The sequence below is a fragment of the Oryzias latipes genome, chromosome 21, assembly GCF_002234675.1.
Source record: "Oryzias latipes chromosome 21, ASM223467v1".
Lineage (NCBI taxonomy): Eukaryota > Metazoa > Chordata > Actinopteri > Beloniformes > Adrianichthyidae > Oryzias > Oryzias latipes.
The window spans coordinates 12,115,341-12,130,205 of NC_019879.2; the positions used below are offsets into that span (position 1 = coordinate 12,115,341).

At 39.9% G+C, this 14,865-nt stretch overlaps 1 protein-coding gene across 1 annotated transcript; it reads left to right on the plus strand.

The window, feature by feature from the left end:
• Positions 1 to 798: 798 nt before the first annotated feature.
• nup35 (nucleoporin 35) lies at positions 799 to 9,762 on the plus strand. Its single transcript, XM_004081601.4, has 9 exons — positions 799 to 1,091; positions 2,199 to 2,366; positions 2,441 to 2,574; positions 6,195 to 6,252; positions 7,386 to 7,494; positions 7,577 to 7,646; positions 7,856 to 7,984; positions 8,086 to 8,220; positions 9,552 to 9,762. Exons 1-9 carry the CDS (start codon positions 1,079 to 1,081, stop codon positions 9,627 to 9,629), a joined length of 894 nt encoding a protein of 297 aa, XP_004081649.1. The 5' UTR covers positions 799 to 1,078; the 3' UTR covers positions 9,630 to 9,762.
• The last annotated feature ends 5,103 nt before the right edge of the window (positions 9,763 to 14,865 follow it).

Genomic DNA, 14,865 nt, shown 5'->3' on the forward strand with positions numbered 1-14,865 from the left:
AAACAACAAAATCACAATTTTCGTCAAAGTGGGATTTGAAGGCCAGTTAAGAAACTGCATGAATTTGCATTTTTTTCTGTCTAGATTATAACAAGGTTCTAAGTAAAACTTTATAACGTAAAAGAATAAGAAGTGGGGACAAGAAACCAAACTTTCTGTACAAACCATTTAATTTAAAAGAATAACGGAAATGGGTTTTGTTGAAGACCCATTTTTTTAGAACCTTTCATAAATCCAAATTGTTGCATATTTTCTTAACTGATCTTAAGATTTTGATCAGGAGTTTATATTCCATTAAAAATTATGTATTAGGTCTAATTCAGCAGCTGTGGTTTACATGCGCATTTACATTGAAACCGGAAGCTTTATGATGGACGTGTTTGATTAACTTGAAAATAGACAGACACGTCTTTATGACGTACTTTGTTGCGTTCGGGTTTTGTTAAATCAAAATTTCGAACAGAACCACGGGTAGATTGACAGCAAGGACATTTTTACTGTAAAAGACTGATTCTAAAACATGTTTGCTTCTTGGAATTTACCCATTAGTTCATACGTAACTTAACTGCATACCGACAGATGCCGCTCAAAGAACATCTTCATAATCTTGTAAACGTAAATAATTCGAACCATGATTTCTATCGATCTATTATGGTAATATTTGCTCTCAGCTTAATATATGTGTCTGCCTTTTCATACAAAGGCCCCAAGCCGATAGTTTTTCTACACACAATGTCGTATTTTCATATTGAGGATCTAGCAATTACTATTTAAAACAACAGACCTGAATGCATCATGTCAATGACGTCATCTAGAAGAGCCTGGAGCGAGCGGCTTGCTGCTTTAGCGTCAGCCCACGCTAGAGATCCATTAAGCAGTTGAAGAACTGGGTTTGTGGAAGCAGATAATCAATCGATTAATACATCGATTGAAACCGAACCTTCATTGTAACTATTTATTGAATATAAACAGACATAAGAATCAGAACACTGAATTTTAGAGGGTAAATACCTCTGCTAGCCATCAGTTTCTCCATCGTCACTTCCTACGTTTGAAAATCGCGGCTAAAGAAGCTCAAATGGAACTACAAGGTACACCGACTTTTAAATAAATTATTCTGTTTATGGGGAAAATATGCAAACACTTTAAAGACAGTTAACTTAATCCGGTACTTCCTGGCAGCTTCTATCGACGTTTATTTTTCTCTACTAGAGACTGACAAGATAATTGTAAACTAGCTAACATTTGGTCAACCTTTGGTTTGTTAAAACAACCAATCCACTTATTGTTTCATAACGGATTGCTTTATGTTTTATGTGCTGCAGTGGCTTTTTACCGGAGGTTTATCTTGATTCAAAAGAAGAAAAGTCTTTCACTTTTCCATTTACACACTATGAAAAGTAACGTCTCACTAACTTCTCATGCTTTAAAGTTTTATAATTCAGACATTTGGTCCTCACATTTCTAATGTAGCTCTCAATAGATGGGTCAAAGTGATCTGCTGGGGTGAATCAGACTGCCTCAAAGAGCCTCTAAAACGTTTTTCCTACCCAAAAGAACTTTTTCTAAGTGTAATATTTACAGCAAAAAATAAATAAATCCGTCCAAAAACAGTCACAGCCCCTCGATGGGCTGATCAGAGGAGGACATCTCTTCTAAGTCCTGACTATTTAGTTTAAAGCCGTTCTTTCTTTTTTTTTTAATACAAAACACAATTTTCTTTTCTTTTTTCAACGTTTTTTTTCTTTTGTTTTGGATGAATTTTAAAGTAAAATCCATTTTGAAGCGATGGATTTCCTTCATACAAACGCCAGAGAGCAGCATATAGGATGCTGATTGGACGAACTTAGCTTGCTGAAACATGTCTAGTTTAGCATACTTTAAGGCAGGGGTGTCCGGCTTGCTGATGGTTTCCACCTGTGGTAAGCACCAAAGGCAGGAGTAGACCGAAAAGAAGCAAGACACGCTTTGAGAAAGGTCACTCCTCTGTTACAGGAAGTCATAAAGATGGCTTTGGATGTCGTCCTTGGTGTTTACTCTTTATTATTATTTTGGATTACTGATCATTGATTTTTACCTGGCCTAAAAGGTAATTGGGGTGAGAAAATGAAGACACAAAGATCTTGAACGTTCCAGTTCTTGCTGCATAATAACAGAAAGCTGCTGCTAACCTGAGCATAAAATGTTGTCTGTTTCAGTGGGTACTGAACCAATGAGTCTGGGTTCTCCCACCTCTCCTAAACCAACCTCTGGAGCTCAGTTTCTGCCTGGTTTCCTGTTGGGGGATCTTCCTGCTCCTGCCAGCCCACAGCCCCGCTCCTTCAGCCTGTCCACCCCCATCTCAGAGAGCAAAAGTGCACACCGAGGTGAGCTGGGGGACGCATCCGCTGCCTCATTTGGGATAACCGTACGGTCATTTGTCCTGAAACTGTGTTTGCAGGAGGACCAGGCGGTGTCGGTTCACCCATGCAGCCTGTTGTCCCAACACCTAAAGACAAGAGTGGAGCTCCTCCTGTTCGCAGTATCCATGACGACCTGGTAACAATGGGCACGCCCCTCGGTGCTCACAGGCAGGTTTGTATGCTTGAAAGTAATTGTTGCATTGCAGCATCCACCAAAAAACATAACTGCTTAAGATTTCTACTGTATTGTTGGAGAGTTAGAGTTCCATGTGATGAATTTGATGCATCAGCTAGGGACATTTAGGTTAACTTGATACCACAAAGTTAGAAAAACTTATACCATGGTCCAGGTAAATACCTGATTCTGATTGGCTGCTGGGTGTGCATTAAGTAAGGGTTAATGGCCGACGAAGTGTGCGTTTATTACTTTTTAACGCACGCCGTGGAAGCCTGAACTTTGCTTCCGCGAAGCGCGTTAAAAAGTAATAAATGCACACTTCGAAGGCCATTAACCCGCTTATACCATGGTCAGTTACAAAAGCAATACATACTAACCAGGTTTTAGTCCTTAATTCTTGTTTTTTTTTTTTCGATTTGGATCGTTTTTCTCACAAAAAGCAGACTATATGTTACGTTATGCAGCGCATCTGCAGCACCACTGCAGTCAAGTTTCGGCGATATATATATATATGCTGATCGTCCCGATGGGTTGAATAAAGCATCAGTTCAGAGAGAAAGATCACCTCTTACCGCTTGTTTTTGTCCAGATGATGAAGCAAAAGGTTATTTTAAAGAAGCTGGCGCAGTGATACAAAACGTTTAAGCTAGCTGACCGGAACTTCTTTTTTCACCGTGCGGTTATCATGTTTTAATGCATACCCAGCAGCCAATCAGAATTGAGTATTCAACCGGACCATGGTATAAAAAGTGATAATCCACAGTGATAAAAAAGAAGTTCCGGTCACATTTTCTATATATTTTCTTATAATAACTGCCTTTTAGATGTTCTTAACAATTTCGCTCCTGTAAAAACCCGGTCTGTTTTATTTGTTAAATCTTCCCCCTGGTTCACCCCTGAACTCCATAAAATGAAAGCCAAATGCCGCCAGTTGGAGCGGCTCTGCAAAAAAACTGGCTCTCCCGTCCATAAGGAAATATACAATGAACGGATTTTACAATACAAGGACTTGGTTTCTAACACTAAAACAAAATACTTCACTCAACTGATTGATGCAAATAAGGGAAATTCCAAAATGCTGTTTTCTCTAATGGATAATGTCTTTCAACCCCGTAACAGTTTTCCCCCTCATTTTTATTCAGATGAGCACTGTAATTCTCTTCAATTATTCTTTAACCAGAAAATTCTAGATATCCATCAGCATCTCCATTCCTCCACCTCTCCTCCCACCCCGTCTGACTCATTTTCTGTAACTCATACATTCACTTCCTTTTTCCTCCCTGATCCCAGTGAAATTTCCCACCTCATCCATAAGTCCAAACCATCCACATGTTTGCTAGATCCCCTACCAACATCCCTGGTTAAATCCTGCCTTCCTTCTCTTCTTCCTTTCATTTGTGCCATTATTCACTCCTCATTGACATCAGGTATTGTCCCCTCACTCCTCAAGATCGCTGCCGTCAGACCCATCCTAAAAAAACCCGGCTCAGACCCCAATTCCTTTCATAATCTTCGTCCTATTTCTAACCTCCCCTTCATTTCAAAAATTCTTGAAAAAATAGTCGCCTCCCAACTTTCCCATCATCTCACCCAAAATGATCTTTTTGAACCCTTTCAATCTGGTTTCCGTCCCCTTCATAGCACAGAAACTGCCCTACTAAAAATCACCAATGACCTTCTCCTTGCAGCTGATTCTGGACTCTTCACCATCCTCATCCTCCTCGACTTGAGCGCAGCATTTGACACCATATCTCACTCCATCCTTCTCCACAGACTTTCAGCCCTCGGTATCGAGTCCACCCCCCTCCGCTGGTTTCATTCTTATTTTTCAAGCCGCACTCAGTTTATTCAACTGAATTCTTTCAAATCCCAACCCTCACTCATTTCATCTGGTGTTCCTCAAGGTTCTGTTCTCGGTCCCCTCCTCTTCATTACCTACCTGCTACCCCTTGGCAATATATTTCGTAAATTCAATATTGATTTTCATTGTTTCGCGGATGACACTCAGCTCTATCTGTCCAGTAAACCCAACTCTTGTATTCCACCTGCCTCCCTCTCCTCCTGCCTGTCTGAAATAAAAACCTGGTTCACCCTAAACTTCCTCAAACTTAACAGTGATAAAACCGAATTACTCCTCGTAGGTTCCAAATCCACCCTTTCCAAAATTCCTAATTTTAACATTTCCATCGATTCCTCTCCAGTTTTCCCCTCCCCTCAAGTAAAGAGTCTGGGTGTCATCCTTGATAGTACATTATCATTTCAATCCCACATCAATAGCATTACTCGGTCAGCCTACTATCATTTACGTAATATTAATCGTCTCCGCCCCTCCCTCACCATCCACTCCGCCTCCATTTTAGTTCATAGTCTGGTCACTTCTCGTCTCGACTATTGTAATGCTCTTCTCTATGGTCTTCCCAACAAAACTCTAAATAAGCTTCAATTGGTCCAGAATTCAGCTGCCCGCATCATCACCAGAACCCCCTCCTTCCATCACATCACTCCCGTTCTCCAGCAGTTGCACTGGCTTCCAGTAGCCTTTAGGATTAAGTTCAAGCTCCTTCTCTACACTTTCAAAGCCCTCCATAGCCTGGCTCCCTCCTATCTCTCTAATCTCCTCCATGTTAACACTCCCTCTCGCTCTCTTCGATCTTCTTCCTCCCTTCAGCTCTCTGTCCCTCCGGCCCGTATGGTCACCATGGGGAGCCGTGCCTTCAGTCGCTCTGCTCCCCAACTCTGGAACTCTCTCCCCCCAGACCTCCGTAACACTGACTCCTTTCTGATCTTCAAATCCAGACTCAAAACCTTTCTGTTCAAGCTTGCATTTCCGGAACACAGTTTCTCATTTTCTGTCAGCTGATTTTATTAATGAATCCAATTTATTTATTGTTTTTAACTTGTGATTTTATTGTGTTTTACCTCTAACTTTGTACAGTGACCTTGGGTGTTTTGAAAGGCGCTTTTAAATAAAATGTATTATTATTATTATTACATAGCTTAAATGTTCTATATCACTGTGCTGGCTTCTTTAAAAAAAACTTCTGCTTCATCATTTGGACAAAAACAAGTGGTAAAAGGTGAACTTTCTCTCTGAACTGATGCTTTATTTAACACATCAGAAAGATCAGCATATATATATATCGCTTTCCTTTGGCGCTGCAGTCGAGATCGGTGCCGACTCAAAACGCCGCACCAAGTAACAAATAGTCCGCTTTTTGTTGAAAAAAAACAAAAAAAGATCTAAACTGATAAAATACCAAGAATAAAGTACTAAAAACTGATTGAATTATTTTTTTTGTAAGTGACCATGGTATAAGCAGGATAATGGCAGTCGAAGGGTGCATTATCAGAAATTAGCGTACTTCATGGAAGCAAAATGTCGGTTGCATCCGCGAAGTGCGTTCATTTCTGATAATACACGCTTCGTCGGCCATTAGCCCTTACATAAGCTACCGTTTTCAGCTGCACAAAGACAAATGATCAACGTCTTTGGCAGCAAAACATGAATCAGACACTGTGAGGAGTAGATGACAGCTTTAATGTGAACACAAGGTAGCTATAGATGGTCAACTATAGGATGTTTAACGTTTCTGAACGTTTTCTCTTCTCTTCAGTCTTTTCCTGTCATGCAGTCCCCCCTTTCTGGACGCCAAGCTTCCACTCCAGGAACAGGTGAGCACTGAAGCCGTTTTGTTTCTTTTTAAAAAGCACAGCCTGAATCAAACAGCTCACTGTGACTAAGCATGTTTTGCATGATATGAAGGAACATTGAAAGGTCAGTCCCTTCAGAAAACACGTCTCCTCCCAAACCTTAAAGGAAAGCTGCACAGTGTTCCATAAATAACCCGCGATAGGCGAAATAGTAGCAGCTAGGACCACAGATGTTTTAAGGATGTAAAACGCCTCACTAACTACATGCTTTCTACACTTTTCTCTGACAGACGTGAACATTTTCACACTTGCATCTCTTGTTTAAACTGTCAAAATTCCAACCTTCATAGAGAAATAACCTGAACAGCAGGCCCTCTGACCGCATCCACAAGGTTGTGGACGTCACGTCACAGCGTACTGACCCACCGATCCGTTACCAAAGGGAACATCCAGCTGTGGATGTGAAGTGCAATTAAATTCTATTAGGGCTGCCCGATATGAGGAAAACTCGCGATATTAGAGATTAATATTGCGATAACGGTATAATTTGCGGTATATAAACAAATAACAAAATAACCAAAAACATCATTACCATTTCATTGTAACAGTTTAAAAATTATACTCCAAATGACCCTCGTCGACATAGGAGGCAAACATCTAACATAACAGGCCTCCATCTGATTGGTCAAAAAGGTGAAGGCGTCCATCCGATTGGTCAAATGCATAAAGGGATTTATTTGATTTGTTAAATGCTTCAAGCTGCCATAAGGTTGTATTAACACATTTAAGGTTTACGATTTATTGCGATTTTCGCTACCTTCTGCGATATGCATACTGCAGAGCTGGATATTGCGATAACGTTACATTTGCGGAATATTGTGCATGCCTACTAACTATAGTTTGTGAGGACATGATTGGTCAAGTTTTAAAAACCATGGAGTTTATCTAGAGCAAAACCTTCATTCATTTCAAAATGAGAAGCATTTGATTTCGACTTCATGGGGAACCACATCAATTTATCCATAACAAACGGCTTTGATAGTCTTACTGCAGCACTTGTAGTAAATGTAAAATGTTATATCAATTCTCAAATGTCTCATTTTGTTTCTTTTTTTTTAATTGTCTGGTATGTTTTTTACACTGGTGACACTCAGGTATGCAGCAGGTGTGCATGTCTCCAGCTCAGGTGGATCCCTTTTACAGCCAGGGCGAGTCTCTGTCGTCTGACGACCAGCTGGACCAGACCTGGGTCACCGTCTTCGGGTATTTCTTGTTGGTGGGAGCACATTGCACCAGTTAGGTTCTCTGAAATGTGTGTGTGTGTATATATATGTGTGTGTTTCAGCTTCCCCCCAGCCTCAGCCTCATACATCCTGCTGCAGTTCGCTCAGTATGGAAACATCCAGAAACACAAGGTGGGACAGTTTGCATCTCTTTGACTGGACTGAAGTCACATTTACAGTGTTTTCGCGTTTATGGCAGGAGTTACATGGTAAAAATTAGCCGCAATAGGTGAAATCCTCAATGTAGGATTCTAAATTTTTACAGCAGTAAAACTCCTCACTAAGTTGTAGTTTTCCCACTGATTGATGTTTGAGATGAGGCTCTGATGATGTGTTTACAGATGGCGTCTCCTGGTAATTGGATGCATCTCCAGTACCAGTCCAAGCTTCAGGCCAGGAAAGCTCTGTCAAAAGACGGCAAGGTGTTCGGCGACTCCATCATGGTGGGAGTGAAGCCCTGCATAGACAAGGTGAGCCGGGCTGTTGGCTTCCTGTTGCCGTCACTCTCTGTCATGCGATTGGCTGTTCCATCATGAGAGTTTTAGCTTTGATTGCTGTCTGTTTTCCACAGAGTGTAATGGACAGCGGTGAGGCTGTCTCTACCCCTCGCTCTACTTCTTTTTCATCCTCTGTCTTCCCCACTACGCCTCGCTCAGCCATCAGACCACTCAGCGCCACCTACAGGAGCTCAGGCAGTGACTACCAGGTAATTTCTGGAGCTGCCTTTAACCTTTCAGCAGCAGAGATGTCGTTGTCGACTCTTCAATAACACACACTTCTACCGTTCACGCAATCACTGCAAAAGTAATGTAAAATGTCGCATATCAATGCAAAGCCGCTTTTCTCTGCATCAGAATCAGCTGATTTACATTGATTAAGAACTTCACTACGAATGCTACGTTCACAGCAAGCATGAATGTACGCTCAAGAATGTGCTAAAAGGATGTTCTGGAAGGCGTGTTTAGCATATGGCGTCCTGATTAGACTGTTGCTACCCGATACTAGTGCATGTCTGCCACCTACAGTTGGAAGAGGCTTGGTGTGAAATGTCAGAGTGGTGCAGATCTGGTATATCTAGCTCTTAGGCTTTTTCTTTCACGGCTCTATTCCAATTTTTGAATGACTTGGTTTCATGGAATTCCGTCCGGACACAAACTTCAACTAGGAGCTGCATTTCCATAAGAAAAGGCAGGGTTGTATGCTATGTTGCTGAATGAAAATGAAACTTAAAGGGTAATAATTGGCACACAAAAAAATAATAAAGAAATGATCAAAGTTTACCATAAATAAAGTGGAAAAATAATATTTAATTGAATAATTGGAATATCTTGAAAGGTTCAAGGATTTGAAGGACCAAAAGTCATAGCTGGAATAAGCTGAAAGAGCTGAACATTTTAATAGCTTAATGGTTAAAATAGCTGAAATTGTAGAAAGAGTTAAGTGCCAAAAAATGGCAGAACATACTTTAAAAAAGACAGAGAAAATGGAAAACAATGGATTGAATTCTTTATAGCATTCAACCAATTAGTAATTTCTTCTCCATGATCAACTTTTACACGGTTGGCACTTCCTTGAAGTAAAAGAGGAAGCCATCCATCCATACGTCACTGTCAAATCTGAGTCCCTGATTGTTCAAAGTTCAACCTGGTTTAACTTTCAATGCGCGTTCAATGGCTCTTTTAGATGTAGAGTTCAAATACTCATCTAAAGCTTGCGTAGCAATGCGCACACGCGAGGGTTTTGAAGGCGGAACGCTCATACATACGCGTTTACATGGACTTTTCTTTGGAAGTGGTGGCTTGACGTGCGTTGCCAAAAGCTACATAAACAGAAAGTGTTGTTAAAAGTGTTGCATATCAGCACGAAGCTGCTTTTCTTCGCTTCAGAATCAGTTGCATGATTGCATAAACGGTGGAAGAGTTATGATAGTCAGAAGAATGTCAACACTGGAGCTAAAGCTCTGGTGTTGAAGGGGTGAGGATATTCTCTTCTTCTCAACACGTGTTGACTGGCTTCTAAATCTTTTCTCATCTGAAGGTGGTTGAAGATAGACAGACCCCAAGGAAAGACGACAGTTTTGTTTCCAAAGCGATGGAGTACATGTTCGGCTGGTGAAACCTGCAGCCGAAGAAACTAACTACAGTGCGTTTGTGTGTGTCTGTGTGTGCGAAGTGAAAGATCTTTCTGCTTTTATAATCTCTATTTTTAATCTAATTTTTCCAATAAAACCTGTCTTTTTTGTCTGAGATTGTTTGTTTCATTTATGGCTCATTTACATCCTACAAATGAGTCTTTTTGATGAAAGTGTAGCACTCATTATCACTTACGCATCTCCACGTTTTGAATATTACGGCCTGGTTCTTCTTAATTTCTTGATTAACCTGAGAGCTTGTGAAATTGAAAAAATGATTTATGAGAGAAAGATAGGAGGAGGAATCCTCACATGTGCAGGTAAAATGTGCAGTGGGGCAATAAAGAATGTAAAGAAATGGAACAGGAAGTCACATTAATGGATTTTAAAGAATGTATCAGTATAATGGCGCAGAAAGTAAGAATTTGGTCAATATGTATTTTTTTTTCATTTAACCTTTATTTTACCAGGAGGATCAGATGAGAATAAATTCTCATGTACAACAATGACCTGGCAGCAAAAGGTCACCTACATACTCTATAACGTGACCCTGGTCTTCAACTACAGAGGTCAAAGGTTTCTTGTAGGCCTTCAGCAGGTTTGTACTGTAGCTGCTGTTTTGGCCCATTCCTCCATGCAGATCTTAACCCTTGTGCTATCCTAGGCACTTTAACATTGGGAGTTGGGTCATCTAGACCCACTAGACAGTGCTCTGAACCTTTTTTCTTCAATGATTTGTGATCTTCACTTGTTTCCATGGATTAAATGAAATCTTTCCACCTTTATCCACCTTTGTCATGGTAGGAAGAACACGTCCATGCAAGGTTGGGGTCATCTAAGATAGCACAAAGGGTTAAGAGCTGTGATATTTTTGGGCTGTCGCTGTACAACACTGATTTTCAACTTCCTCCACAGATTTTCTCTTGGATTAACGTCCAGAGACTGGCTAGAGTACTCCAGAAACATTGAAATGTTTTTTGTTGTAGCCACTTCTTCATTGCCCTGGCGATGTGTTTGAGAGCATTGTCTTGCTGGAAGACCCAAACCTGTTTCATTCTCACGTTCGCACTGATGAAAGGAGGTTTCTGTCCAAGACCTCATCATACACGGCTCCATTCCTCCTTTCCTTAATACAGATCAGTTGTCCTTTCCCATTTGCAGAAAAGAAGCTCCAAATCATGATGTTTCCACCCCCATGCGTCACAGTGGGTATGGATTTCTTGGGATTCAGTATTCTGTCTCCTCCAAACAAGGCGAGGGGGGGTTTATACAAAAAAACAATCCATTGTGGTTTCATCTGAGTCCATGACATTCTCCCCATCCTTCTCTGGATCATCCAGATGGTTTCTGGAGAACTTTAAACAGACCCGGACATGGTTTCGCTTAAACAGCGGGACCTTTGGAGAACCAAAGAATTTGAATCCAGGGCTTGTAATTCTATCTCAAAATGACAGAACTCTTATCATTTTAAGTGAGACAACTAGCAGAATCAATGACTGACAAATAGTTTTCTCTCTACGAATGCTTAGTACTAATTAACAAATATTTCCACAAAAACAAAACCCCTATATTCAATCACCCACTGTGGTTTTAGAGAAAACTGTGGTGTCTGGTAAAGTTTTATGAAATACAACTGTTTTCAAATCAAATGTTTTTACATCAACTGACTTTTCTAATATTTACAAATGTTTAGTACTAAAGGCTTTACCAGCTGCAAAAAAATTACTTTACTTTTTAAATCATGTGACATTTCTGTACAAGAAACTGATTACTGAAGAAAACAGATTATTGTTTTTGACTGCTGTTAAAGTAATTTATTTCTTGGGTGGACTTGGAAAGGCTGTTTGGATCCAGAGAATGTGTCCAGCAAATGAAGTCACACCAAGCTAGAAGCTGTGCAGCATCAAGAACAACTGCAGGCCAAATTCAGAAACACTCCACTAAACCCCAAAAGGAAATGAAGTTGATGTTCAAGTCACAGGTAAAGTATTTTTGTTCTGAATGAAGCAATAAATCTACTGAACAGAGAATCTCTGCGAGTCTCAACATCCAACAACACAAGACCTTATGAGATAAACGACATGTATCACATCGTCTGGGTCAGAGTTTCTGCATTTTGCAAAAGAAAAAAATAACAGTTGGAAAGACGAAGCTTTCCTGACTGCTTCCATAATGACGATATGATTACGGGGTTCGTTTGTCAGAGTAATCTACATGTCTGGAGTGGGTTAATGTATTTATACAAAACCCAATCTGTGTCACTCCATGACAAAGAGGAGATAACTATTCACTTCTGCTGACTGTGCAAGAAATGTCTGGATCTCTATCAATGACACCAAAACCCTTTCTTTCTTTAATACTGAATGATGATATGTATACTAAATCTCAATGCACATTATGGAGAGACGTTCAGACGTGGATGCCCAAGCTTGTAAATAAAACAAATCAGCAGATTAAATGACAAAAGTTTGACTCTTTTGTATAAAACACGTATAATAATGATCTGTAGAGGCCAAGACTTCAGCAGTTTTGTCAAGGACACCTAACTCTTCATATCAGTAGCGGATTAATGGAGATTATGTTCCACACTGCAGCCTGGTCACCTTCCAATGAGCCAACAATGAGGTCGACCATCAGCATTTGTGAAGCAACAGTTAAAGCTTGGCCAAAACTGGGTCATGCAAAAGACCTAGTTTCAGCTGAGGGACAATTACCCAAAGAGCAAAAGCAAATCTGTGTCAGAATGACTGAAATAAAAAGTAAAAAAAAAACAGTTCTTTGATTGGGTTGGTCAGTCGCCAACACGGCGAGGTCTGAGAATTGCTGAATGCCCCAAATCTAGATGAGGTTGAGCAAAAAAGAAGAATGGAAAAGAACTATAATTGCATATAATATCTGCTGAGTCATGAAGGAAAACAACCAGGTCAGGTTGATGATACTAAAGATTTATCTAGAAACAACTGAATGGAGGACATTAATCCACTTTTTCAGTTTTTTGGCCCCACTTGTCAACCTCAATGATGGAAGGTTTAGTTCAGGGCTCTGTAACCTCCAACTCCTAAAGAGCCATTTGGGTCGATTTGTCACTGACAACAGTTGGAGCCACAAAGTCGGATTTCACCCTTTAAAAAAATAAAACAGGGATTTGTAACTAATATGAGAAATATAAATGAACTTTTTGGCATAAAAAAATATCCACATAATAAGAATATTGCCTTTTTTCATAATACGAAGTAGTATATAACTTTTGACAGGGTTTTATGTGACATCCTTTTCAAAATAAGACACCCTGTGTCACAAGGATCATCTCATGCAGCAAATACAGCAACAGCAGTAAAGAAAAACACACTGCTTATTTTACCATTTGTGGTGCATCTCTGCCAGAAGTTTGTAAATCGAACTGAGCTAATTAAATACAGAGCTAATTAAATTACCCTTACCATATTTTCAAGCCATAAGGAACACTTAAAAAACCCTTTGTTCAACCTATTTGTTCAAAGATTGGAAATCTGCTTTATAATCTTATGTGCCTTAATTCTGCTTACTGACCTCAAATTGATTTTATGTGGTATAAGAGGCGCAAATTTCTGTCAACATTTTTTTGGGTTAAACTTTGGTAAGGTACATAGCCAAACCGCTTGTTGGATTGTTAGAGCATCATGGGTACTGTAGTCAGGATCCTCACGGAGTGATACGTTCTGTCCTTCAACTGTCTGTGAATGAGCTGAATAATGTTGACTTTTTTTTCTTAGTTTTTACTTTTTACTTTACTGTTAATTTAAAAAAAAACTTTGTTGTTGACCTTTATCCCTTCAGGGGTTGCCCCAGCGAATCAGCTCTCACTGATTCACACAGGTGGTTTGGCAGAGATTTTTACGCCGCATGCCCTTCCTGACACAACCCTGTATTTAATCTGGGCTGGGGACCGACACAGGGGGACCCAGATCGGTTGACCCTTGTGGCCACATAGTTAGGCAGTAGCATGAAGGGTCTTCCCCAAGAATCCACAGTAGATCCTGGAGCTGCTTCTTTATAAACTTTTTATTTTTCTTTAAAAAGAGCTATATGTGACAAAAGCCTTTAGTTGCAAAGACCATGGTACAGTATGAGAGTGTAATTATCAAAAACAAAGACCTTGTGCATTTTTGAAGGTGTGCAGTGCTGTCCATAACATTCAGTAACAAGCGGCCAGTTTAATATTAGAAGAAATTAGAGGTTTTAGAGCAAATGTTTTAAGTATATGATACAGAAGAATCTTCAGTGTGGACCTGGTGTTTCTACATCCATTGTGTCTGCACATTCAACAGCAATCCACAGCACAGAAACCTTTTTTCCAACCCATATTCATTCAGGGGAGGCCTGTTGATCAAACTTTCCTTCTACACAGACAAACTGTTCACACTCTGACCAGATCATCTGCAAGCTGCATTGTGCAACCAGTGAATCACCTTTGGGGAGTATGCAGGCTCAAGTGTTTTGCTCAAGGGCACACACTCAGAGTAAGTTAGACTGGGGTTGATACTGCTGAGAATTTATCTCATCCAAGGTTAAACCTGTCAGTTCAGGGACTTCAATCACAAAGTCGACAAGGCCAACATCTAAGGACCCTCTGTCCTTTTCTGTTAACAGTCTTGGTGATGTGGCAATGCCATTAGCACTTCTATCAACCTGATCTGGACATTTTTTGTGTGTCAACAGGGGGGAAGCCTAAAGGAAAAGTAACAGTAGTCAATCCAAGATTCTGTTAATAATACATAGAACTTCTTGTTCTGTTCTTTTAAATGTAAATCTGACTCCTGACAAGTCAGCGCCTCACCAGACATGAACCTCGCTGCACTCTGCAAAGGTCAAAGGTCAAAGGTCATAGAAATCAGCAGTGGATTTTTCCATGTCTAAGCTTTTACTGCACATCTAAACTCTCAGAGGCTACATGATTAAAGAGGTTTTTCTTTAAACCAGTTTTTGACTATGTTATCGAGATTCTGTTACTAGTTAAATTGTTGTAGTAAATACACATACCGTGTAAAATGGAGTGTAAATTTGCTACACTCCATGTAAACTCAGAAAATAGACTAATTTTAATTTAATTTTATAATTAATTTAAAAGGGGACAGTTAAATTAAATATATATATATATATATATATATATATATATATATATATATATATAACAAATAGTTTTTGAAAAGCCATAATTAGCCAAAGGCTAGTTTTCATCTG

Excerpts from the sequence above, each read along its gene's own strand:
- nup35 (XM_004081601.4), top strand. Across the intron at positions 2,367-2,440 it reads GAGCAAAAGTGCACACCGAG|GAGGACCAGGCGGTGTCGGT; the intron begins GTGAGCTGGGGG and ends CTGTGTTTGCAG. Across the intron at positions 6,253-7,385 it reads AGCTTCCACTCCAGGAACAG|GTATGCAGCAGGTGTGCATG; the intron begins GTGAGCACTGAA and ends GGTGACACTCAG.